Below are 25,415 nucleotides of genomic sequence, written 5' to 3' on the forward strand. Positions count from 1 at the left end.
AAATTAATGACGCATTGAAAAAAGGGTTTAGGATCCACTGTACTTAGTTATCTCTGTTTGTAGGTACTGTAAAAACGCTCTTTTATGACACATCTATGTATGCGATTATACACAAACATTTTGAGATTTTTGCATTAGTAGTACATATTTGTCAAAAAGGGATATACTTGTGAAACTGTTTAGTTTGGTAAACAACACAATGCTAATTGTCTTTAAAACCATGTATTATATAAAATTTAAAATAAATTGAGTTAACAAAACAAGTGTTTTAACGCACTAAGTTTAGATCAACTAAAAGTCTTTCGAGTTCCAAGAGTACCAAGAAATTAACAGCCAGATGCCTTTTTGTACCTTTCAGACACATCCTTCCAATTAACAATTTCAAAAATAGCATTTACGTAATCTGCTCTGACGTTTTTGTATTGCAAATAATAAGCATGTTCCCATACATCAATGCCTAAAAGGGGGACCAAACCAGTAGTTGCATGAAGTGGATCCTGATTTGCACATGTAGCTATTTGGACTTTTTCTAAAACAAAGAAATGGAGTAGGTATAAATATAACGCACAAACTATTGCTTATAGATAAAATCAAAAATAATAAACACAAACAGTGATGAACCCGAAAATATCGGCAAAATAACGCAAAAGATGGAAAACATTATACATTATGATATATAAAAAGGGATGAAATTATCGATATAAACGTATAAATTAACATTATATTATATTTTATAGTTTCCCACCTTTAGACGTATCGGAGGAATATGACAACTGTTACTGTGACAGGAGAATTTTAAAAAATACTCCTCTCACAGACGTCTAAAGGGGGGAAACTATGAAATATTAATTTATACGTTTATATCGATAATTTCCACCTCTACTAGTTTCATCCCTTTTTATTTCATAGTGTATTATGTTTTCCATCTTTTGCGTTATTTTGCCGGTTATTAGCGCGCTCATCACTGTATAGTAGAAATGGAACTTTGTCAGAATGCGCAAAAAAGTGGCAGTATCAATGTTTGGAATAAATGTTTAAAAAAATTGATATGCCGCTTTAAAGACAAGAGCTTGCTGATATTTTAACATCCCATTAATCATGTAAATTAGTCATCAGTAGTCAACTTGCATATTAGTACAGTTAAAATTATTAATGTTGTTCTAAAGCTATTTCCTTGTGGCATTTTTATAATTGACTATTTAGATGGGAAATATAAGCCACAATTAAATTGAAAAAAAAATTATTAACGTTTCGACGCCCAAATCGGGTGTCGTTGTCAAAATACAAAATACTACTAAATTAAACAAAAATGTTGTTGCTTTGCTTAGTAAAAAATTCTTCTAATAATTTATTTAATCTGACTCATTTATATCGGCAATTCAAATTATTAGACGACAAAATATTGAGCAAGAGAAATTAAACTTTTTTTCTATCACACTCCCTCTAAGGGGAAAATTGACGCATCCCAGATACCAATGGTATCAAAAGGATTGAACTCTTGTGGGACTCTTTCCATGTTATCTAGCCGTAGGCGACTTGGTATGCAGGTGTGTCTCCCAAAAATTTTCGTACACTTCTGGCCGTCGCTAGTAGTACAGCTTTCTGCATGGTCTTATAAAGATGTTCATTTAGACAGAGCTTTTTTATTTTCGAGGAGGTTCTTCGGAATGACTCCAGTAGTAGACATAATAATCGGTATTGTCTGGGTACTTTGCATTCTCCATTGTCTTCGTATTTGAATTTCCAGATCTCTGTACTTGGCGATCTTTTCAGTAAATTTACTTAATTTTCAGTTAATTTATTAACTAGTACGAGATCTGGTCTATTATGTGCCACTGTTTGGTCTGTGAGCACAGTGCGGTCCCAGTATAGCTTGTAGTTCAAGGACATATTGATAATATGGGAGATGGTCCGTTTGGAGAAGTCCCAGCTTGATAGCTATCTCTTGATGAAGGATTTTTCCTACTGTGTCATGCCGTTCCTTGTTGTAGCAAATATCTGGCAGCCCCCTGTAAGATGCTGGATGGTTTCTTGGGCTTGACATCCATATTGGCATTTGTCATTTTGAACCTGAGGGTCTTTGACGATATATTTCAGGTAATTATTGGTTGGTATAAACTGATCCTGAATGGCTAGTAATGAACCTTCCGTTTCAGGGAACATCTTTCCTGATGTCAACCAATAGTTTGCGCTGTATTGTCGACACAGTCTTGGCTGACCTCATTGGGATGTCGCCCATGCAGAGGTTTACCCATCCAGGTGCGCATTTTTTCGTCCTTTGTAAGGTGGTTTATGCGTATTTCTGGTTCCCTCAGTTTGATCGGTGTTGTGTCATCTACTACTTATGTTCTCCTATTATTAGATTTTGTAGGGCCCTTATTTTTGCAATTTTGTTTTGGCCTGTTTGATTTTAAGCAATGTGGACAATATCGTCAACAAATCGACGGTTAAGCATTTTCATACATGAGTATTAAGGGAGCGCATTTTTGTGAGTTTATTTTTTGAAAATATGGTAGAATTATTTTATTTTTAAATTAAATAAACATGTTAAGGTAAATTCAAAGAATATTAAAAAAAAATAAAAGATAAAATAAAATTCTCATTTTCACTTTGTGAGATTAGTATTGTGTCATCTGCATAGTACCTAGATTATTTTAAGTTATTTTTCTCTCATTTTGTATCTTTTTTAGTTCTTACTACAGTAAAACCTATGTTAACCAAAACCTTTTTAACCGAAACGGCTGACAATGTCACAAATTTCGTCAATAGAAAATAATTTTTATCAAAAAACGGAAAGCATTCGAAGTTAATTTGTCAACATCGTCAACATTGCTTCCATTTAACTAAAGAACAATGAATTCGTCCCAAGTGTAAAATCCTTTTTAAGGTCAAAACATTTTCCCTTCAAAGCATTAAAATTCATTTTCCTTAGTTTTATTGCTTTATTCTGTATTTTTCATACTAACTTTGACTAAACTAACAGTTGACATACTAACTTTGACATACTAACTTTGACCAAAAATACTATGTAATTTGATACAAGAAGAATACAAAAAACAATGTTATTTTTAACTGAAATTCTTGTTATCCGAAATGCCTCCCCCTCAATTAATTCGGTTAACGGAGGTTTTACAGTATTTTTATTGTTTCATCTATGATCATGATGAACAATACCTACAGGACTCAGGGAATCCTCCCTGTCTTATCCCATTGCCAGCTTCAATTGGGTCATACTTTTATTGTGTTGTTATAGTAGATATTTTCGATCGACGTAATTATTCCTAGAGGTGTCTCCTTTGGACAATAAATGGATAATATCCTTTAATTTTACCCTGTCAAGTGCCTTTTTAAGGTTGACGAAACATAAATATTCAGGTTTGTTGTATTCTAATGACTTCTCTTGAACCTGCCTCATTATAAATATAGGGGGTCCGGACAAATAATCCCGGACAAAAAATCCCCACAAATTATCCCTGGACAAAAAATCCCCGGACAAAAAATCCCCGCAAAAAATCCCCACAAATAATCTCCGGACAAATAATCCCCGGACAAAAAATCCACCACAAAAAATCCCGGACAAAAAATCCCGACAAAATGTTTTGGACAAAATATTCCCACAAAAAATCCCGGACAAAAAATCCCCAAGAAATATTTGCTGCCACATGGTTCTCTAAAAGTTTTCCCGTGAATGCAATCTACGCAGCGAACGCAGCATACGAATGTTTTTCAACCTCAGTGCACGATAGTTATAATAGCAATCGGCATGAAACCACTTTTAGGTACGAAAATAATGATTAACAAATAAAATTAAGCATGAATTATTGTAACTTCGAGTGTAATAGAAAAGTGGATCAGATTTAAAGCTGGGTTGACACGATCCAAGTTGCATCCAAGTGTACTTAGTCCAAGTCAACTTGGACGCTGCGCGCGCTACTTGGAAGCTACTTTGATCGTGTAAATTACTTGGATGTCAAATAAAATAACAAATAACCGTTGCAAAGATGGCGAAAGTGATTATAGAGGGTACTCAAGTGGTTAAGTACTGCTGATATGTTAATACATGAGCTTCAGGTCCAGAAAAAAGAAATTAAAAAGAAAAAAAGGAAAATTTGGATTCTTAATTGGATACGTGAGGCGTTTGGAGCTTCGTCTAATTTTCTTAGTGAAGTAGTAAAAATGAAGATTAAGATACATTTAAAAACTATTTAAAAATAACTACCGAATAATTTGAACAACTATTGCAAATGGTCAATCCAAATATTTAAAAAATTGATACAAATATGAGAGAAAAAAAATTGTATGAACATGTGCATAAATCATTCAATTATCATGTAGTGTAACTCACGTAATGTAACGTCAAGTAACGGATATTTGTACATACATAACAATAAACAAAGTGTAAATAGACCAGGCCATTTAGCACTAAAACACCCGAATAAATAGATTTTTAAATACAGCACCTAGAGACTTGCAGTTTTTGAATTATGTTCAGGATGATGTCAGCAAAAGTCTACTATTCAAAAATGGGTGAAAATGCATAATTGAACTGTAAAGTGCATAAAATGCATCCAAAATTGCATAAATATAAAAATAAAGTCAAAATCAGTATACTAAGGAACACAATTTATTATTTGGGGGTTTTTGGGGTCACTGAATACGATTACGCCATCAAAATTGACCACCGGAGTACCTGATGCCCAGGGTCGCGACAAAGGCACGTCATCGTCTGGAGTTTTGATGGATTTCGGCACTAAATTGATGTAACTGGATTACTCGGGGGGTTTTTGAGATGGTTAAATACGAAGATGCCATCAGGACAGACCTTAGGATCACCTGGAGCCAAGGTCACTGTAAGGGACGTCATCTTCTGGAGTTTCGAGGGCTTTCGGTATCAAATTAATGCAAACGGATTACTTACGGGTTTTTGAATTCGCTAAACATGAATATGCCGTCAAACCCGACTCTCTGTGCACCTGGAGCCCAAAGGTCACTGCAGGGGGGTCCTCTTCTGGAGTTCGAGAGATTTCGGCATTAAACTGATAAAAATGGATTACTCGGGGGTTTTTAAGTCGTTAAACACGAATATACCATCAGGACAGACCACCGGATTACTTGGTGCCCAAAGTCACTGCAAGGGACGTCATCTTCTGGAGGGCTTTCGGTATTAAATTGATACAAACGGATTACTTGGGTTTTTGGGGTCGCTAATCACGAATATGTCATCAGAATTTAATTTCGGAGCACCCGTTGTCCAGGATCGCTACTAAGGCACGTCATCTTCTGGATTTTCGAGGGTTTTCGGCATTAAATGGATGCAAATGGATTACTCGGGGATTTTTGAGGTCGCCAAACACGAATATGCCATTAGAACAGACCCACGGAGCACCTGGTGACCATGGCCACTGCAAGAGACGTCATCTTCTGGAGTTTCGAGGGACTTCGGCATTAAATTGATGCAAATGGATTACTGGAAGGTTTTTGGAATGGCTGAACGCGAATACGCCATCAGATCTAACCCACAGAGCACCTGGTGCCTAAGACAGCTCATCTTCTGGAGTTTCGGAGGGTTTCGGCATTAAATTGATGCAAACGGATTACTCATGGGTTCTTGGGGTTGTTGAACACGAATGCACCACCAGAACAGACACCAGGGCACCTGGCGCCTAGGGTAGGTCATCTTCTGGAGTTTCGAGAGTTTTCGGTACTAAGTTGATGCAAAGGGATCAACTAACGGATTCTTAGGATTGCTGAACACAAGAACGCCATCAGAAGAGACATCGGAGTAGCTATAAGCCTAAGGCACGTTATCGTCTGGATTTTCGAGAGTTTTCGATCGAAAACACATTTCGAATACGAATACACCATCAGAACAGACACCAGAGCACCTGGTGGCTAAAGTATATCATCTTAAGAATTTCGAGAAATTTCGGTGCTAAATTGATGCAAACAAATTGCTCATAGGTTTTTGGGTTTGCTGAACGCGAATATCAAATCAGAACCGGCCCAACGCGTTCCTAGTGGCCAGAGTGGCTGATATGCACATCATGTTTTAGAATTTTGAGACATTCCGACACTAAATTGGTACACACCGAGTACTCGGAAGTTTTTTGAGTTGCTGTTCAAAGAAAACGTTGAAATTGGTAATATTTTTGCTATTTTACTTGGACTGTTTATTAAAATAACTATGTTGTGCTATACATTTTTTTTTAATTCTTTATAAATATAAACTCAATTTATATCTGACAGCGTTTTTCCTTGATTTATTTCAAAATCGATTTATTATATTTTATTTTGATAGTGTGATCCTTCGTGGTCACTAGATACTCCCAAAATATTTCATCTAAGTCATATTCGTATTCACTCCAAAAATATAAGAGTATTTGTTTGCATCAATTTAGTACCGAAAACTCTAGAAACTATAGAAGATGACGTGCCTTAGGCACCAGGTACACCGGTGTCTTGTTCTGATGGCGTATTCATATTCAGCAACCCCAAAAACGTATGAGTAATCCATTTGCATCGATGTAGTACCAAAGGCACTCGAAACTCCAGAAGATGACGCCCCTTGTTGTGATCCTTGGCACCAGGAGGCGGTTCTGATAGCATATTCGTCTTTAGCGACCTCAAAAACCTTTCAGTAATTCATTTATTAAAATAAGAAAATCTACGGTTTCGTTTTGATTAAAATCTGTCTTCCTCCATCCCCCGATAGTACTATTTCTAGGTCTGCCTGTTGTCAAGGAGGCTCTAAGGAAGACAGATTTTTACCATTCCGACCGTAGATTGTCGATATAAATTAAAATAATTTATATCGCAGTATGGATAGAACACCCTCTAACGGGGAATAAGCGAAATGAATTTCGACTCAATTCAAGCTTTCTGATTAACCCAGGTATAACATACCAAAAGGCACCGCCAGGAAAACATTCCACTTTGCGGTTCAGAGAGCCCATATGAAATGAGTCTTTGTACTCTATGCAGAGTATGGCATTAACAAAATAAGAAAATCTACGGTTTCGTTTTGATTAAAATCTGTCTTCCTCCATCCCCCGATAGTACTATTTCTAGGTATACCTGTTGTCAAGGAGGCTCTAAGGAAGACAGATTTTTACCATTCCGACCGTAGATTGTCGATATAAATTAAAATAATTTTTATTGCAGTATGGATAGAACGCCCTCTAACGGGAAATGAATAAGCGAAATGAATGGTAAAAATCTGTCTTCCTTAGAGCCTCCTTGACAACAGGTAGACCTAGAAATAGTACTATCGGGGGATGGAGGAAGACAGATTTTAATCAAAACGAAACCGTAGATTTTCTTATTTTGTTAATGCCATACTCTGCATAGAGTACAAAGACTCATTTCATATGGGCTCTCTGAACCGCAAAGTGGAATGTTTTCCTGGCGGTGCCTTTTGGTATGTTATACCTGGGTTAAGCAGAAAGCTTGAATTGAGTCGAAATTCATTTCGCTTATTCCCCGTTATGAGGGCGTTCTATCCATACTGCGATATAAATTATTTTAATTTATATCGACAATCTACGGTCGGAATGGTAAAAATCTGTCTTCCTTAGAGCCTCCTTGACAACAGGTAGACCTAGAAATAGTACTATCGGGGGATGGAGGAAGACAGATTTTAATCAAAACGAAACCGTAGATTTTCTTATTTTGTTAATGCCATACTCTGCATAGAGTACAAAGACTCATTTCATATGGGCTCTCTGAACCGCAAAGTGGAATGTTTTCCTGGCGGTGCTTTTTGGTATGTTATACCTGGGTTAAGCAGAAAGCTTGAATTGAGTCGAAATTCATTTCGCTTATTCCCCGTTAGAGGGCGTTCTATCCATACTGCGATATAAATTATTTTAATTTATATCGACAATCTACGGTCGGAATGGTAAAAAATCTGTCTTCCTTAGAGCCTCCTTGACAACAGGTAGACCTAGAAATAGTACTATCGGGGGATGGAGGAAGACAGATTTTAATCAAAACGAAACCGTAGATTTTCTTATTTTGTTAATGCCATACTCTGCATAGAGTACAAAGACTCATTTCATATGGGCTCTCTGAACCGCAAAGTGGAATGTTTTCCTGGCGGTGCCTTTTGGTATGTTATACCTGGGTTAAGCAGAAAGCTTGAATTGAGTCGAAATTCATTTCGCTTATTCCCCGTTAGAGGGCGTTCTATCCATACTGCGATATAAATTATTTTAATTTATATCGACAATCTACGGTCGGAATGGTAACAATCTGTCTTCCTTAGAGCCTCCTTGACAACAGGTAGACCTAGAAATAGTACTATCGGGGGATGGAGGAAGACAGATTTTAATCAAAACGAAACCGTAGATTTTCTTATTTTGTTAATGCCATACTCTGCATAGAGTACAAAGACTCATTTCATATGGGCTCTCTGAACCGCAAAGTGGAATGTTTTCCTGGCGGTGCCTTTTGGTATGTTATACCTGGGTTAAGCAGAAAGCTTGAATTGAGTCGAAATTCATTTCAATTCATTTATTGTATCAATTAAATGCCGAATACCTTGAAAACTCCAGAAAATGACGTCCCTTGCTATGATCTTAGGCACTAGGTGCTCTGGAGGTCGATTCTGATTGCGTATTCAGGTTTAGCGACTTCAAACCCCTTGAGTAATCCATTTGCATCAATTTAATGCCGTAGACACTCAAAAATCCAGCAGATGACGTGCCTTAGTAGCGATCCTGGGCACCAGGTACTCCGGAATTAAATTCTGATGGCATATTTGTGTTTAGCGACCCCAAAAACCTGTAAGCAATCCGTTTGCATCAATGTGTCGAATGCCCTAGAAGCTCCAAAAGATGATGTCCCTTGCAGTGACCTTGGGAATCAGGTGATCTGGTGGTCTGTTCTGATGGCATAATCGTGTTTATCGAGCTCAAAATCCCTCGAGTAATTCATTTTTACTAATTTAATGCCGAAATTCCTCAAAACTCCAGAATCGGACGTCTCTTGCAGTGACCTTGGGCTCCAGGTGCAGAGGGGGTCGGTTCTGATGACATGTTCGTATTTAGAGACCTCAAAAACCCTCCAGTAATCCATTTGCATCAATTAAATGCTGAAAACTCTCGAAACCCCAGAAGACGACGTGCCTTAGTAGCGACCCTGGGCACCAGGTACTCCGGAGATCAATTCTGATTGCATATTCGTGTCTAGCGACCTCAAAAACCCATGAGTAATCCGTTCACATCAATTTAGTGCCAAGAATCCTCGAAATTACAGAAGACGACGCCCTTGCAGTGACCTGGGGCGCCAGATGATCCGTGGGTCGGTTTTGAGGCGTACCCGTGTTCAGTGGCCCAAAAAAAACCCGAATAACAAAATTTGGTCCTTAGTATACTGATTTTGACATGTTGATGCACTTTTGGGTGCATTTTATGCACTTTAAAGTGCAATTATGCATTTCCATCCATTTTTGATTAGTAGACTTTTTTTCTGACGTCTCTAGCAAGTCTGAACTGCAAGTCTCTAGGTGCTGTATTTAAAAATTGATTAATTTTGTGCTAAATGCCCTCGTCTATTATGTATATATCAAATTTATATAAACTTTATTTATATCTGACAATGTATTTAGCGACCCCTAAAACTCGTTAATAATCCGTTTGCATCGATTTAATGCCGAAAACCATCGAAACTCCAGAAGATGACGTCTCTTGCCGTGACCTTGGGCACCAGGTGATCCGGGGTTCAGTTCTGATTGCTTAATCGTATTCAGTGACCCCAAAAACCCCCAAATAATAAATTTTGTTCCTTAGTATACTGATTTTGACTTTATTTTTATATTTATGCAATTTTGGGTGCATTTTATGTACTTTACAATGCAATTATGCATTTCCATTTATTTTTTAATAGTAGACTTTTTTCCTGACGTTATCCTGAACATAATGCAAAAAAACTGCAAGTCTCTAGGTGCTGTATTTAACTATATATATTCTTCTATTTGTATGTACTTATATCCCGTTGTATATTTTCCGATGCCACGCCATTGTAACTATACTTTGACGCTACTTGGAAGAAAGTTGGCCACCGTCCTACTAGACTTGGATGCGACTTGGATGGAACCTGTTGATGGAAATATACTTGACGAGGGTGGTGGCACGTTCAAATGAGCTTCCAAGCGTTGCGCGCGCAGCGTCCAAGTAGACTAGGAGGGTGGACTTGGATGAAGATGAAAAACACTTGGAACGTGTCAACCCGCACATACGAACAAAGTAGCATCCAAGTATTGCGCGCGCTGCATCCAAGTGGACTTTGACCAAGTACACTTGGATCGTGTCAACCCGCCTTAAGGCAATACTATTAGAAACAGCAGGGCAAGTTTGCGGGTATACCAGAAGAAATAATCATAAAAAGCAGACAAGCTGGTGGAACAACGATAATAAAAAAGAAGTCAGAGAAAAGAAAAGGCTATGGAAAATGTACATACAAAAAAGAAATCAAGAGGCATACGATAAATACAAGGAACAGCGCAACAAAGTTAAAGTAAAGATAAAACAAGAAAAGCAGAATGCCTGGGAAGAATTTGGAAGAACTATGGAAGAAAATAGTACCCAAAATACAAAATTATTTTATAGAGTATTAAAGAACATGAGAAGTAAAACTGAAATTAAACTACAGCAGATAAAAGATAGAAACGGCAATATAATAACTGAGGATTAGCCTATCATAGAAAGGTGGGGAGAATATTTCAAGGAACTTTTAAATAATGAAAATACAACAGCAGAGAATCGCACACAGATAGCAGATGAAACACCTGAAAGAGAGCAAGAAGACGTTCATGAAACTAAAATAAAGATGGAAGAAGTTGAAGATGCACTGGAAAAACTAAAAGTTGGTAAAGCAGCAGGGATCGACGGAATAGATGCTGAATTATTGAAATATCTTGGACAACAGGGTAAACAAGAATTACATGACCTACTAAATTTAGCGTGGATAAACAAAAAAATCCCAGTAACATTTCAATAATACTACCTATACACAAAAAGGGAGATACTAAAGAGTGCAGTAATTATAGGGGTATATCACTTCTCTGCTCAGCGTTGAAAATCTACGAAATTATTCTAGAACAGAAACTACGAGAAATAGTTGAGCCTCGACTGGCAGATATACAAAGTGGATTTAGACCATCACACAGCGTACAAGATCATATATTCACACTACAGCAAATTACTGAAAAAACATTGTTAAAAAACGATACACTGTACGTTGCGTTTTTAGATATGAAAAAGGCGTTTGATATGGTCAATAGAAAAGGAATATGGCAAAGCCTGATAAACAAGGAAGTAGATGAAGAACTTGTAAGTGTAATAAAGAGTTTGTATGTCAACACAAAAAACCAGGTCAGGACAAGTAACTTAATCTCAGGCGAATTTTCGAACAACGACGGGGTTTGACAAGGTGGAGTGCTGAGCCCACTGTTATTTATTTCTGTTATGGATGAAGTTATTAAAAAGTGTTGGAAAAAAACTAAAAAATGCGCTGTAGGGTAGAATAAAAATTGAAGCCTGTGCATTTGCGGATGACATTGTATTAGTTGCAAGAACTGAAAAGGCTCTCGCAGATAACATAAGAATCTGGGCCGAAGAACTAAAAAACTACAACTTAATAATAAATATGGAAAAAACTAAAGTAATGACAATAGCCAACAAAGAAGCAACTGTAAATATTGAAATCGAAGGGCAAAAAATCGAGCAAGTAGACCTCTTTAAATATTTGGGAATAATGTTAAACAACAAAGGTACACAAGAAGATGAAATTGGAAACAGAATAACATTGGCAACGAGAACTTATTATTCACTGTATAAAAATTTCCTAAACAAAAAGGAAATATCGAGAAAAACCAAAATGACAGTATATAAAACCGTATATATGCCAATTACAATATATGGGGCAGAAAACTGGGTACTCAATGACAGACAAATAAAAAGATTACAAGCTACAGAAGAGTGTAATATAAAATATAAAAAATACTTAAGAAAAGTGGTGGGAACAAGAAGATTAGACAAAAGAAGAAACGAAGATATAAGACATGAATTACAGGTAAAATCGCTCAACGAAAAAGTTGAAGAAAAGAAGTTAAAATGGGCTGGACACATGATAAGAATGAGTGGCGACAGACAAGTGAAAATGACATGGGAGGCCAAAGCAGTGGGTAAAAGCACGAGGGGCAGACCAAGGAAAAGCTGGAACACTAGTGTAAACGAAATACTTAAGAAAAGAGGAACATCGTGGCAAGAAGCAAAAGTTTTAGCAGCAGATAGGAAGAAGTGGCGTAAATTTGCAGAGAGTATTATATAAAGGAGGAATCCTCGACACCTAATGGTAAAAGAGGCAATCGATTATGTATGTATGTATTGTAACTTCGATTACCAAATTTCGAATTCCAATTCTGAGTTTTTTTTTTTCAAAAATGGTGGATATGGGGAATAAGCTAAGGTTGTGAAAATCATATTGGTAATTATTCGCTTAAATCTTTTGCTCACCCTGCTTTAAATAACTCTGTTCAAAACATTGTCTATTCGTGATGATAACTGCTAGTACTGAAAACGATAATCTTGATTGTAATGCAAAAAAATCCGTTCCAAGCATCGCAAGGAAAGTTATACAAAGCTTTTCGATTATTTTGACTTTTTTTGTGCTTTTGGGAACAAATTTATGGGCATTACTATTCGATATCCGGTTTTTAAAAAACGTAATTGAGGATCTGTGTGCATCCATTAAAAATTTATCCATAAATCAAACCAGACATAGCTGCTCGGGGAGAAGCCAGATGAGATAAGATCTGTAGGATGGCCTAGTAAAAGGTGGAAAGATGCAGTCAGAGAAGATCTGGAGAGAATGGGAGTGAGACAATTGGAAACAGTGACAAGGACCCACAAACATAGAAGGAAATAGGAAATGCGGCAAAGACTCTCGAAGAGTTATAACGCCATTGATGATGATGATGATGACTAAATATTTTTGACGTTAAATTTATAAAAAGGAACAGGACTTTTTGCATTACAATCAAGATTATCGTTTTTAGGACCAGCAGTTATCACGAATAGACAATGTTTTGAACAAGTTTTGAGTTATTCAAAGCAGAGTAAGCAAAAGATTTAAGCAAATAATTACAACATGATTCCCACAGCCTTAGCTTATTCCCCACATCTTCCATGATTTTTGAAAAAAGAATGTGTGTGTGTGTGTACTTTTTACACCCGTAAGAAGTTATACTTCTATTATAATACACTCGGGTGCAAAAAAATCGATCCACTAAAAAATTTGGTCATTTTTGATGTCTTGAATTTCCTAAACCTGTTGTCCGATTTAAGTGATTTTTTACCATGTTATAGCCTTATTCATTAACAATATTGCTGTAATGATATTGTTGCTAGACAGGTAAACTGTCATTGTGTACTGGGTGTACGAATCAAACTGTGTTTTTTTCTCAAAGTTCGCATCACCCTGTGGACTATTCTAGCATTTATAAAATACTGAAATTAAAAACCAACTATAGCCTCAGGTTTTCTTAAAAATCTGTTTTTAGATTCATTCGCTTATGTTGGATAATAAAAAAAAAGTTAGGTACTTAACAACTAGCCATGTTCTTCATCAGTACAGGGTGTTTCTAAATAAGTACGACAAACTTTAAGGGGTAATTTTACATGAGAAAATAATGACAGTTTGCTTTATAATCATATGTCCGCAAACGCTTCGTTTCCGATATACGGGATGTTCAATTTTTTTACAAACTGATGATTTATGTATTGCTTTAAAACCAGTTAAGATATGCAAATCAAATTTGGTGGGTTTTAAGACGTGGTTATTGCACATTTTTTGACATACAATAAATAATTTTATATTCACCATTGGCGTGCATACGGGTAATATGATCGGTCATAATACCCGTTTGCGTGCTAATGGTGATTATTAGATTCTTAATTGTATGTCAAAAAATGTGCAATAACTACGTCTTAAAACCCACCAAATTTGTTTTGCATTTCTCAACTGGTTTTAAAGCAATAAATAAATTCTCAATTTGTAAAAAAAATTGAACATCCCGTATATCGGAAACCAAGCGTTTGCGGACATATGATTATAAAGCAAACTGTCATTATTTTCATGTGTAAAATTAGCCCTTAAAGTTTGCCGCACTTATTTCGAAACAACCTGTACTGATTAAGAACATGGCTAGTTGTTAAAGTACCTAACTTTTTTATTATCCAACATAAGCGAATGTCTAAAAACAGAATGTTAAGAAAACCGGAGGCTATAGTTGGTTTTAATTTCAGTATTTTATAAACGCTAGAATAGTCTACAGGGTGATGCGAACTTTGAGAAAAAAATACAGTTTGATTCGTACACCCGGTATACAATGACAGTTTACCTGTCTAGCAACAATATCATTACAGCGCTATATTAAAAAATCACTTAAATCGGACAACAGGTTTAGGAAATTCGAGACATCAAAAATTACCAAATTTTCAGTGGATCGATTTTTTTGCACCCGAGTGTATAATCTAACTTCATATTATGATTTCAACGAAATCAATATATCTACTTTAAACAGTTTTTTTGTATTGTATTTAAATAATGTTAAACTAATTTTAGAAATAACTATAAGAATACCAAAAAAATATGACCTTGTCCGGATTTGAACGGGGGACCTCTCGATCCGTAGGCGAATGCTCTACCGATGAGCTACCACCATTGTTCATACATACTATAGTCGGTTCGCTAAACTCAGACGCAACTGGCTAGATATTTTAGTCGATATTTTTATTGTTTTTTGCCAATTTTGCAAAAATTGGCAAAATTACTAAATATTTAGTGATTATTAACTATTTAAAAATTATTTTTTGCCAATTTTGCAAAAATTGGCAAAATTACCGACTAAAATATCTAGAAAGTTGCGTCTGAGTTTAGCGAACAGACTATATCATTTTTCGGATATAATTAGAATCACGGTGAGATACATTAATTGAAAATAAACATTTTCAATAATACTTATTACGAGCAAGACAAATCCACAGACACAAAAATTATAATAAATATATTTACTAAAAACACTAATAATATATTCTTTTCGCGCACACCTTATTTGCGCTACATAACTTACAAGAAGTAGCGACCGAGTCCATATTGTCGGTGTGCGCATGCGCCCAGAAAAATAAAAATTCACCCTCGTGCCTAAAGAAGTATAACTTCAAAAACTCACAATTGGAATTCAAAATTTGGTATTCGAAATTACAATTCATGGTTACTTTTAATTGGTAATCATTATTTTTGTGCCGAAAACTGGTTTCATGGCGATTGCTATAACTCTCATGCACTGGAGGTTGAAAAACATTTGCGTCGATTGCATTCACGGGAAAACTTTTAGAGAACTATTCGGCAGCAAATATTTCTTGGGGATTTTTTGTGGGGATATTTTGTCTAAAAAAATTTGTGGGGATTTTTTGTCCGGGATTTTTTGTGGGGATTTTTTGTCCGGGGATTATTTGTGGGAATTTTTTGTGGGGATTTTTTGTCTGGGGATTTTTTGCCCAGGGATAATTTGTGGGGATTTTTTGTTCGGGATTATTTGTCCGGGGATTATTTGTCCTAGCTTCTTTTGGTTTTTGGTGCAGTAATCTTTATAAATTATTTGTAAAAGTTATTTTTTGTTAAAAAATATTAATTAGAAATCAATGAAGTTATTATAATTAAAAACCTTTACTAGGATATATTATTATTAGTCACAGTTGTTTTGAAATTAGAAAAAATGTTGCCAATATTTATAGAGGTCAAAATTGAAACATTGCCAAATTTTATAAAGGAACTTTTTGTTACATAAAACTTTATTTTTCTAACTGAGAGGTGGAACTTCAAATTTATACTAATAAATAAAATATTTTATTCACATAGTATTTCAATAATACTAAAATTCATATAACAAAATGGTTTATGCAAGTTCTTTTTACTTTTAATCAAAATGGTCCCAATTTTTTTCAATATGTTTTAACAACTGTAATTATTTATTAGTATCTTGTTTCCATTCTTGCCCATCAAAACATAACTTTTTCAAGTTTTCTTGAACTCATTCTTCGTTTATATGATCTGAGCAGCTAAATTCTTTTTGTCATTTCCTTTTCCTTAATTTTGTCCAAATCTACATTGCTTTCTTCAGGTTCACATAAAATCTATTCCAGTATTAGCTTGTGCAGCAAATGTAGTTCATGTTAAGTGAGAACACATCTCTCATATTTACATGTTAGAAAAATGCTCAACTATTTCCCTTAATGAAAAAGAAAATCTGATATGAATGTCGACTCGATTCAAGTTCTCTGTTAACCCAGGTATTACAATACCAAAAGGCACCGTTAGGAAAATATTTCAATTTACGGTTCAGAGAACCTGTATGAATCGAGTCTTTGTACTCTAATACAGAGTATGGCATTAGTAAATTAAAAAATCTACGGTTTCGTTTTGATTTAAATTTGTCTCCTGCCATCCCCCAATAGTACTAGAACTAGAATATAGATAGAGGTAGACCTAGAAATAGTACTATCGGGGGATGGCAGGAGACAAATTTAAATCAAAACGAAACTGTAGATTTTCTATTTTAATAAAAAATCTGTTGAAAGTTACATGTATTAAATATCTACAACGTGTTTCAAATGTTAAAATCAGTGTTTTATATTGCAAGCAGGTTTGCAAACTCCACTGTTGTTCCAAAACAGTGATAACACTCAAAAATGAGAAAAATATATTTTTAGGTGAAAATATAATGAACATGAAAAAACAGTTTTAAAGATATTAATAAACACCATTTTTTAAATTTCCATAGGATATAGTCAATTTAATATGTTTAGCTGAAAAATCAACTTCTTCCTATTAAATACAAACTACTAATAATTTAGTAGTAAGTTTTTACTAAGAATAAAAGAAAATTACTTGCAGTTATAAAGTTATTTATATGAAACACTGGATTTGTCAGCTTCACGTAGCTAAACTAATATCAATTATTTAATATTTCTTCAAAATATGTTTTGAATGGTAAATATTGAATTCTTACTTGTATTGGGATTATATCCTAACCATCCCCAGCCAGAGCCTTGAATAGCAGTAGTTACAGCTGATAGTTGCTTTTTCATGTTGTCAAGACTTCCAAAAGCTTCATTTATAGCTGCGCATAACTCTGCACTGGGATTTGACTTCGAAGGAGATAAATTTTGCCAGAAAATAGAATGATTCAAATGACCACCCCCATTAAACTTCAAAGCAGGTGCCAAGGAAATAACAGTACTAAAAAATAGTGCAGATATGTAAGTAACTGAAGAAACAGTGGAGCATCGTACCTTACCTGGCACATAGCTACACACATCGCATCATGAAAAACAAATTATTTTGTTCTTCAAAAACGTAGAAAGGTGCCTGGCAAAGTTCGATGCTCCACTATGTAAGTAGGTACATAGCTATTTAAATGCATTGAATGGTTTCATACAGCATATGCCTGGCAAGGTGCGATGCTCCACTATGTTTCTACACTAAGACATGATATATTAGTCCAAATTCTAAAGATTAAAAACATAGTCAAAAGGGACTTACGAATAATAACAAACCTTTATTGGAATCAAAGAGCAAAAATTGTGATAGATAACCAACCCAGTTCAGAAATTAAAATCAAGAGAGGAGCTAGGCAGGGATGTATTATGTCTCCATTATTATTTAATGTATATGTTACAGTTCAAGTTGATTATCCAGTTGGAGTTGACTATTCCTAGTTCAAGTCAACTCAAACCAAGGGCGGATCCAGAGAGGGGGCCATGGGGGCCATGGCCCCCTCCGAGAATTTAAAAAAATATAAATTTAAATATTTGCAGTTCAAATGTTTTTAGTTTCAAACACATATACATATATGTACAAAACATGGGATAAATATTTGTCTTCTGGACTAGAATTGAACAAAAGCAGTAACTGAGGCTTCAATAATGACATAGGATGTTTTTTAAATCAAAATGTTGATAATTTTACAAAGTGCCAATTGTTTGAACGACCTTGGCAGCCATTAAAATGATATCAATTTCCATATTCTGTACACACAAAGAATAAAAAGAAGAAGAATAAGAAAGAAGAATGAAAAATGTGGTCACAATAAAGGGATGACAGCCCAAAACCTTGCCACGAAACGTTAAACAGCTTTCCCCAAACTCATGGGCACAGACGAAGCAATACACCCATGAAAAAACATCATCGCCACATCGCAACCCGCAAAAGTCAGTCATTTACCAGATATATACTCTCAGAAGTCTAAACAGATACAAGAAAGTAGAGAAAGACTACATCCAATATTAGAGTTTATAGTGTTCTTAGGTCGACACAATATTCCTCTAAGGGGCCATCGTGATGATGGCCTTCTGCTTCTGGACGAAGGTGCTGGACCTATCAATTAGGGAAATTTCAGGGAATTGTTTGGGATTAAAATCCCACCAGGAGATGAGACTCTTAAACAACACCTATCCACTGCATTTGCCCGAGCAACATACACGTATTGTGGTGAAGAAATAATTGAGCAAATAATGTACCAGATTCAAAGTTCAAATTATTACTCTGTCATATTTGACGAAACGACCGACGTATCCCACGTGGAAAAGCTTTCTCTAAATTTGAGATACATACACAATAACAACATTCGTGAAGATTTAATCAAGTTCATTGACGTTTATGAGAACATAAAAATACTTGGTGAAAATCAAGAAAGCGGGGAAGAACAACGTCTGACAGGAGAAGATTTGGAAAAAATAGTATTAAACTTGTTGAAAGAACCGCACTTGGATCCGAAGAAATGTGTAGGAATCGGTACTGACTTTAATATTAGATACTTTAATAACGATAAGTTTTGATTGTCTTTATGCCACTCAAAAGTGTGTGAAAAATGCTTAAAAACTCACGACTTTAGCCATAATTTTTAAAAAAATTCCCCCAGTCCACCGTTACTCCCCCAAAAAAGCCCATGGCCCCCACCGAAAATCGGCCCTGGATCCGTGCTTGACTCAAACGGCTGGTTTTAGTAAAAGTTGATTATAAATATAAAATGCAGATTTGTATTCAACATTTATTAGTAAAAGTAGACTTCAACTAGAAAAAGTATACTCTTCCCAATGCCATTTAGTAAGAGTTGATTCACACAAACAACCGATTCTAAGGGCTTGTTCATATAAGAGCAGTTTGCCAACGTCGATGCCGTGTTTACCAGTTTAAACGCTGGTAAACTGGCGGTTGCATATGTACGATGTTGAGCGGTTGCATTTGTTTCTATGTTAACTTGAACCGCGGCGGTTGGGTTTTTCAGGTAAGGGGTCATCCATAAACTACGTCGTTGAGAAGAGGGAGGGGCTTGCTTATTACGACGGAGTACGACAGGGGCGAGGGGGGGTATGAGTGCCCATTCGACGTCGTTTAATATATTGGTATATTTAAATTTGTCGCTATTGTGTCTATAAAAATAATTTTTTACTAGCTTCTACCAGCATTAAAGTATCAGATATTCATATAAAAACGTATAGTTTTTGATATGAAATTGAAAATAAAACAAAACGTTTATGAATAAATATACCTTTGTTAAAATTAAAAAGAATAATTTTATTATAGATACTTTTATCACATACTTTTCATTTCGTTTTTATCAGTCACTGCGTTAAAATAATATTAGGTAGCACTTTTGTACAGGACAACAAACAATAAGACATTGTTCTTTGGGTTTAAACAATCGCTTCTATATACATAACAACGTCTGGAAGCAAAAAAATATTAAATTGTTACTTAATTTATGTGCTGCATACTGTGTGAAACAACAGTTCTGAAAGAACAAATAGAAATAAAATATTGTTTTCTATTTAGTTAGTAAGTCGTATTTATACTTTAGAAAAAATGGCATTGAAATCAAAACAAAATAAATATAAAGATTTATATGATGCAGTTCAGAAAGCATACCCCACAAAATCTTGGTCCAATGCTATTTAAATTCATTCATTTTTTTCGAATACTAAGAAAACTAATAAAGATTTTTGAAAAATTTAAATGCAGATTGAAAGACTGCATTATTGCCGAGGGCCAAAAGTTCCTGAAAACATCTGTAATGTTTATTTTAATAAGTTACAGGGGTAAAAAAAAAGAGAAAATTTTGTCTGATTTTTCATTTCAAATATGTATTTCATTCAAAAGAAACCTTTTGTTTATTCTAAGGGACTTTCAACTCGGTAATAATGTAATCTTTTATTCTGCGTTTAAATTTTTCAAATAATATATTTATTAGTTTTCTCAGGATTCGAAAAAAATTAATACATTTAAATAGCATTGGACCAAGATTTTACGCCTACCCCCTCATATTTGATTAAAAAGAAATATAAATAATATTGATTTTTTATAAATCAATGAAAGGGGTTCGTGAGTTGCAACGACGACGTCGATATGCGGGGGGGGGGTCGTCTCTAAACAACGAATTACGACGGAGGGGGGAGGGTATTAAAAAGTTCAAATTTATTATTACGTAGTTTATGGATGCTCCCTAGACTGTGACGTCAACGTTGGCAAACTGCCCTTATATGTATGAGGCCTAAATGTTACTGGATATGTTCAAATCATGATAATTAGTTGAAACGGTCAAAACAAAGAGACGCACACTCATCAAAAAAGCATGTGAGATTATACTAATATAATCTACATTTACTGAATCGATTCAGGAATAGTCAACTCAAACTAGTAATAGTTGATTCTGTTTAAAATTAATGTATCCACATATACTAGGATATTTTAATAATTGGATAAGCTTTATAATCATTTATTGAAACCCAAATACAAACTTATATTTTAACAGATAATATTTTAATGGTTGACATTAACCTTGACAGTTGACATCCCGTCTGTCTCACGGGTATGTTTGGTTTAGTAATACATAGTTAAACACCTTCCCCTCAAAGGTCCATTCTATGGGGGGGTTTGATTAGACGACCTGATTTTGAGCTGTTGGTCCTTTTGGGGCTAAGATTGTTTGAAGTATTTATAGATGTTTTTGGGGGCTTAATAATTCCTAAGTTGGCAGTACTGTGAGGATCGTGATGGTGGTCATGATTCTGTTTATTTTTTGTTATGTCACTGCCATTTGGGTGTGTGTTTACATTGTTCTGTTTATGTAAATTATTTTGTTTATGTCTTACGACAATGTTTTGCTTTTGGGCATATAGATTATCGGCTTGAGCTGAGTCAGGGTAAAACTCAGGTTCTAGTAGCAGCTCACTAGCTTGGGATTTTGTTATCGAGTGTTTCATTTGGTTTGTATTGCGCCTAACTATTCTATTGTTATACTCTTTTCTGACCCAGTATGATCTTGGTTCCTTAGCTTTTTCAATAACCACTGCTTTGTGCCATATTTCATCCCTTCTACTTTTCACTACTACCTTATCACCCTTTTTAAACTCAGTTACTGCTTTACGTGCTGTTTTATCATAATGTATTTTCACCTTCCCTTGTTGTTTGCACAGCAATCCATATGTTGTTTTCTGTATCTGAGGTTCTAATTGTTTACTAGTTATGGGTAGTTGAGTCCGTAAAGTCCTGCTTTGAAGAATCTGGGCCGGAGAGGCATGCAGTGCAATTATTCCTGTATTGTTATATTCCATTACAGATTCACGAAAATCAGTGTTTGTTTCTACACTTTTCCTTAATATTTGTTTTGAGATGCTGACAGCCTTTTCTGCAAGACCATTACTTTGGTGCCACTCTGGAGTACATGTTGCAATAGTTATATCTTTTTCACGGTAATAATTCAAACATTTCTGTGACACAAAGGGTAAGTTGTCAGCAATTAAAAACTGTGGGTATCCAAATTTACTGAACAGATCTTGGAATGCACTGATTACAGACTTTGAAGTCTTATCTTTTAAAATGGCAAGATCTATCCAATGGGAAAGATAGTCTATTATCCACCTACAAAGGTTCCATTCGCCATAAAAGATGCTCTAAAAAACGAGCTTGAGAGGCTAGTGCAGAGGAAAGCCATAGTAAAAGTGGATGAGATAGACCCTCGTGCCAGCATAAACCGTATAGTAATTGTTGAAAAAAGTAATGGTACATTGAGATTATGTCTAGATCCACAAAACCTTACTGGTCAAATTATACGAAAACCACAACCAGTCAAGACCATTGAAGAAGTGTGCTCCAATATGATTGGGAAAAAAATATTCACTGTATTTGATTTGGCTGAAGGGTACCACCACTTAGAATTAGATGAGAACTCCTCTTGGAAATGTAGTTTTGCTACACCCTTTGGTATCTACAGATATGTGGTTCTGCCTTATGGGCTTTCAAACTCCCAAGATTTATTCCAGGAACAAGTTGAAAGAAATTTTGGAGACTTAGAAAATGTTCAGATCTTACATGACGACATGATAGTAGTTGGCCGAGATAAAGAGGAACATGATAAAGCAGTTGCACAAGTGATAAAAAGAGCCAAAGAAACCGGTGCCAAATTCAATAAAGAAAAATTTCAATACTGCCAGAGGCAAGTAAAATTTATGGGACAAGTATTCTCAGAGAAAGGTATGGAAATAGACCCAGATAGGGTTGAATCTCTTTGTAAATTGGAAAGACCAAAAGACAAAACTGAACTTCAAAGAATAATTGGAAGCTTTAATTATGTTAGAAAATACATCCCGAACATGGCAGAGCATATTAAACCTTTATGTGAACTTTTAAAATCTGACGTAGAATTTAAATGGCTCCCATTACAACAAAAGTGTTTTGAAAACTTAAAAGAAATAATTACTAAATCTCCTGCATTAACGCCATTTGACCCAAAGAGGAAGATTATACTACAATGTGATGCCTCCAAGAATGGATTAGGTTGCTGTATGTTCCAAGAACATGAGAATAAAATTTTAAAACTGGTAGCTTGCGCTTCTCGAAATATGAATGATCACGAAGTGAACTACAGCCAAACAGAGAAAGAACTTTTATCAATTCATTATGGCACCCAAAAGTTCCATGATTTCATTTATAAATCTATTGTTGATGTACAGACAGACCATAAACCAATTATATCTATTATGGCAAAACCTATATGTAAAATTGGATCTGTGAGATTACAACGATTGAGGTTGAAACTTCTGAAGTATTCCTTGAATACATTATATGTTTCAGGTAAAAATATCCATTTCGTAGACATGTTGTCACGTGCTAGTTTAAAAGTGCAGGAAAACGACCCTGAAATGATTGAAATGGTACATTCTGTGAGCAAACATCTACCAATGAGTATTGAGAAACGATCTGAATTAAGAGAATTCACGAGTAAGGATGAAACACTTTCAAAAATTTTTGACTACTACTTCAATGGATGGCCAAAAGAGAATATGCTACCAGCAAATTGCAGACCATACTATAAGCTAAAAGATAGCATCTTCGTTGAAGCTGGTATAGTCTTCCTTGAGGACAAAATTATAGTTCCTACAGCTCTGAGAAAGAATTACATGACAATAATGCATAAAGGACACCTAGGTATAAGCAAAACCATAAATAAGGCAAGAAAAATATTTTATTGGCCCCACCTTAACGACAACATCACAACATTCATAAAAGAATGTAGGACATGTGAAAAGTACTTACCCAAGAATTTCAAGGAACCCATGTTACCTCATTCTGTACCTAAGTTACGATTTAATAAAGTTGCCTCTGATATAGTGGAGTTCGGAGCTAAATACTATCTTGTAACTATAGACTACCTTCCCCTCAAAGTATCCACATATACTAGGATATTTTAATAAGGATAAGCTTTATAATCATTTATTGAAACCCAAATACAAACTTATATTTTAACAGATAATATTTTAATGGTTGACATTAACCTTGACAGTTGACATCCCGTCTGTCTCACGGGTATGTTCGGTTTAGTAATACATAGTTAAACAGATTCTATTTTTCCCGCGATCTACTTTTACTAACAAGAGTTAGGAAGAGTCTACTTCAACTAGTAAAAGTGAAATTAAATTTTTCAAATCAACTCTTACTGCTCGTTTTAGTTGGAGTTGACTCGAACTAGGAATACTCAACTCTAACTGACAATCAACTTGAACTGTAACATATATAAGTGAAGCCATTTTTGAGGAAGCATCACTATCTCAAAGTGAAGGAATATTAATTAACGAAAGAATTATTAACAACATAAGATATTCAGATGACACTGTGATTATGGCAAGCTCTGCTGAACAACTCCAATTGCTACTAAACAAAACAAACAGTTTCTGTGACAAATATAGACTAAAAATGAATATAAAAAAGTCCAAATACATAATAATAACTAAGAAAATAAATATACAAACAAATGTACATTTGAGAAATGTATTGATAGAAAGGCTTATAAATATATACCTAGGAAGCTGCATTTCAGACAATAATCAAACAACAGAAATAAGGGCCAGGATAGAAATAGCAAGTAGGAATTGTAGGAATGAAAATTCTTTGCAATAAATACCTTAGATCAGAACTGAGAGTTGGAGCTCTGAGATGCTATATGTTTTCGATATTGCAATATGGAATTGAAAGCTGGACATTGAAGCAAGAACACATATAAATAAGCTAGTCATATGAGGTGTTACAGGAGGAAACTTAGAATAGCATAGGCACAGAAGAAAACGACCAGGGTAGTATTAGGAAAAATGGGCAAATAATGAGAAATAATAAACAATAAAAATAAGGAAGTTACAATATCTGGAACAGGTAATGAGGGGACATTGATATGAAATGCTAAGACTGATAGTGCAGAGAAAGATAAGAGTAGTAAGGAGAGTGTCATAGTTGAAGAATTTAAGGCACTGATTTAAAAGCAGTTCCATAGAACTCTTCACATCAGCAGTAGAAGTAAATATAGTGATGATGATGTCCAACCTATGATTGAGAGGTGGCACTTAAAGAAGATGTACTTAAATTTATTTTATCTTATCTTTATCATACCTAATATCTCCCTTAGAAGCAGCAGCTTGTAATTTTTCTTCAGCAGCATTTAAATTGGTTACATAAGTGTTATGATGTTTAGAATGATGTAAGCTCATAATATCTCTTGAAATAATAGGTTCGAGAGCGGCATATTCGTATGGAAGCTCAGGTAGGGTATGCTTGGCTCTGACAGCACTTCTAAAATTCCACATAATTATTACATATCAAATAAAAACTTACTCTGAATCTTACCGGGCTGTAGTCCTTGTTACAGTTGCTAATTGCCTGAACCCGAACATACTCCGTTACAAATGAAAAAATAAAATAGTAAAGTCCAAATGCCGACAAAAATTCGTTTTCGTTTCTTCTGTAGACTCTATCAGATTGACAGTGACATATATGTGACATAACAAGTCTGATTATGACATAACGAT

The 25,415-nt window shown here is 35.1% G+C and overlaps 1 protein-coding gene across 1 annotated transcript; it reads right to left on the reverse strand.

Moving 5' to 3' along the window:
* Positions 1 to 206: 206 nt before the first annotated feature.
* On the reverse strand, positions 207 to 25,404 carry LOC126881930 (superoxide dismutase [Mn] 1, mitochondrial). Its single transcript, XM_050646667.1, has 4 exons — positions 25,234 to 25,404; positions 25,000 to 25,179; positions 17,072 to 17,301; positions 207 to 529 (listed from the first exon to the last, which is right to left on the reverse strand). Exons 1-4 carry the CDS (start codon positions 25,278 to 25,280, stop codon positions 327 to 329), a joined length of 660 nt encoding a protein of 219 aa, XP_050502624.1. The 5' UTR covers positions 25,281 to 25,404; the 3' UTR covers positions 207 to 326.
* Positions 25,405 to 25,415: the final 11 nt, after the last annotated feature.

This window comes from Diabrotica virgifera, chromosome 3 (assembly GCF_917563875.1).
Source record: "Diabrotica virgifera virgifera chromosome 3, PGI_DIABVI_V3a".
In the NCBI taxonomy this organism is placed as follows: domain Eukaryota; kingdom Metazoa; phylum Arthropoda; class Insecta; order Coleoptera; family Chrysomelidae; genus Diabrotica; species Diabrotica virgifera.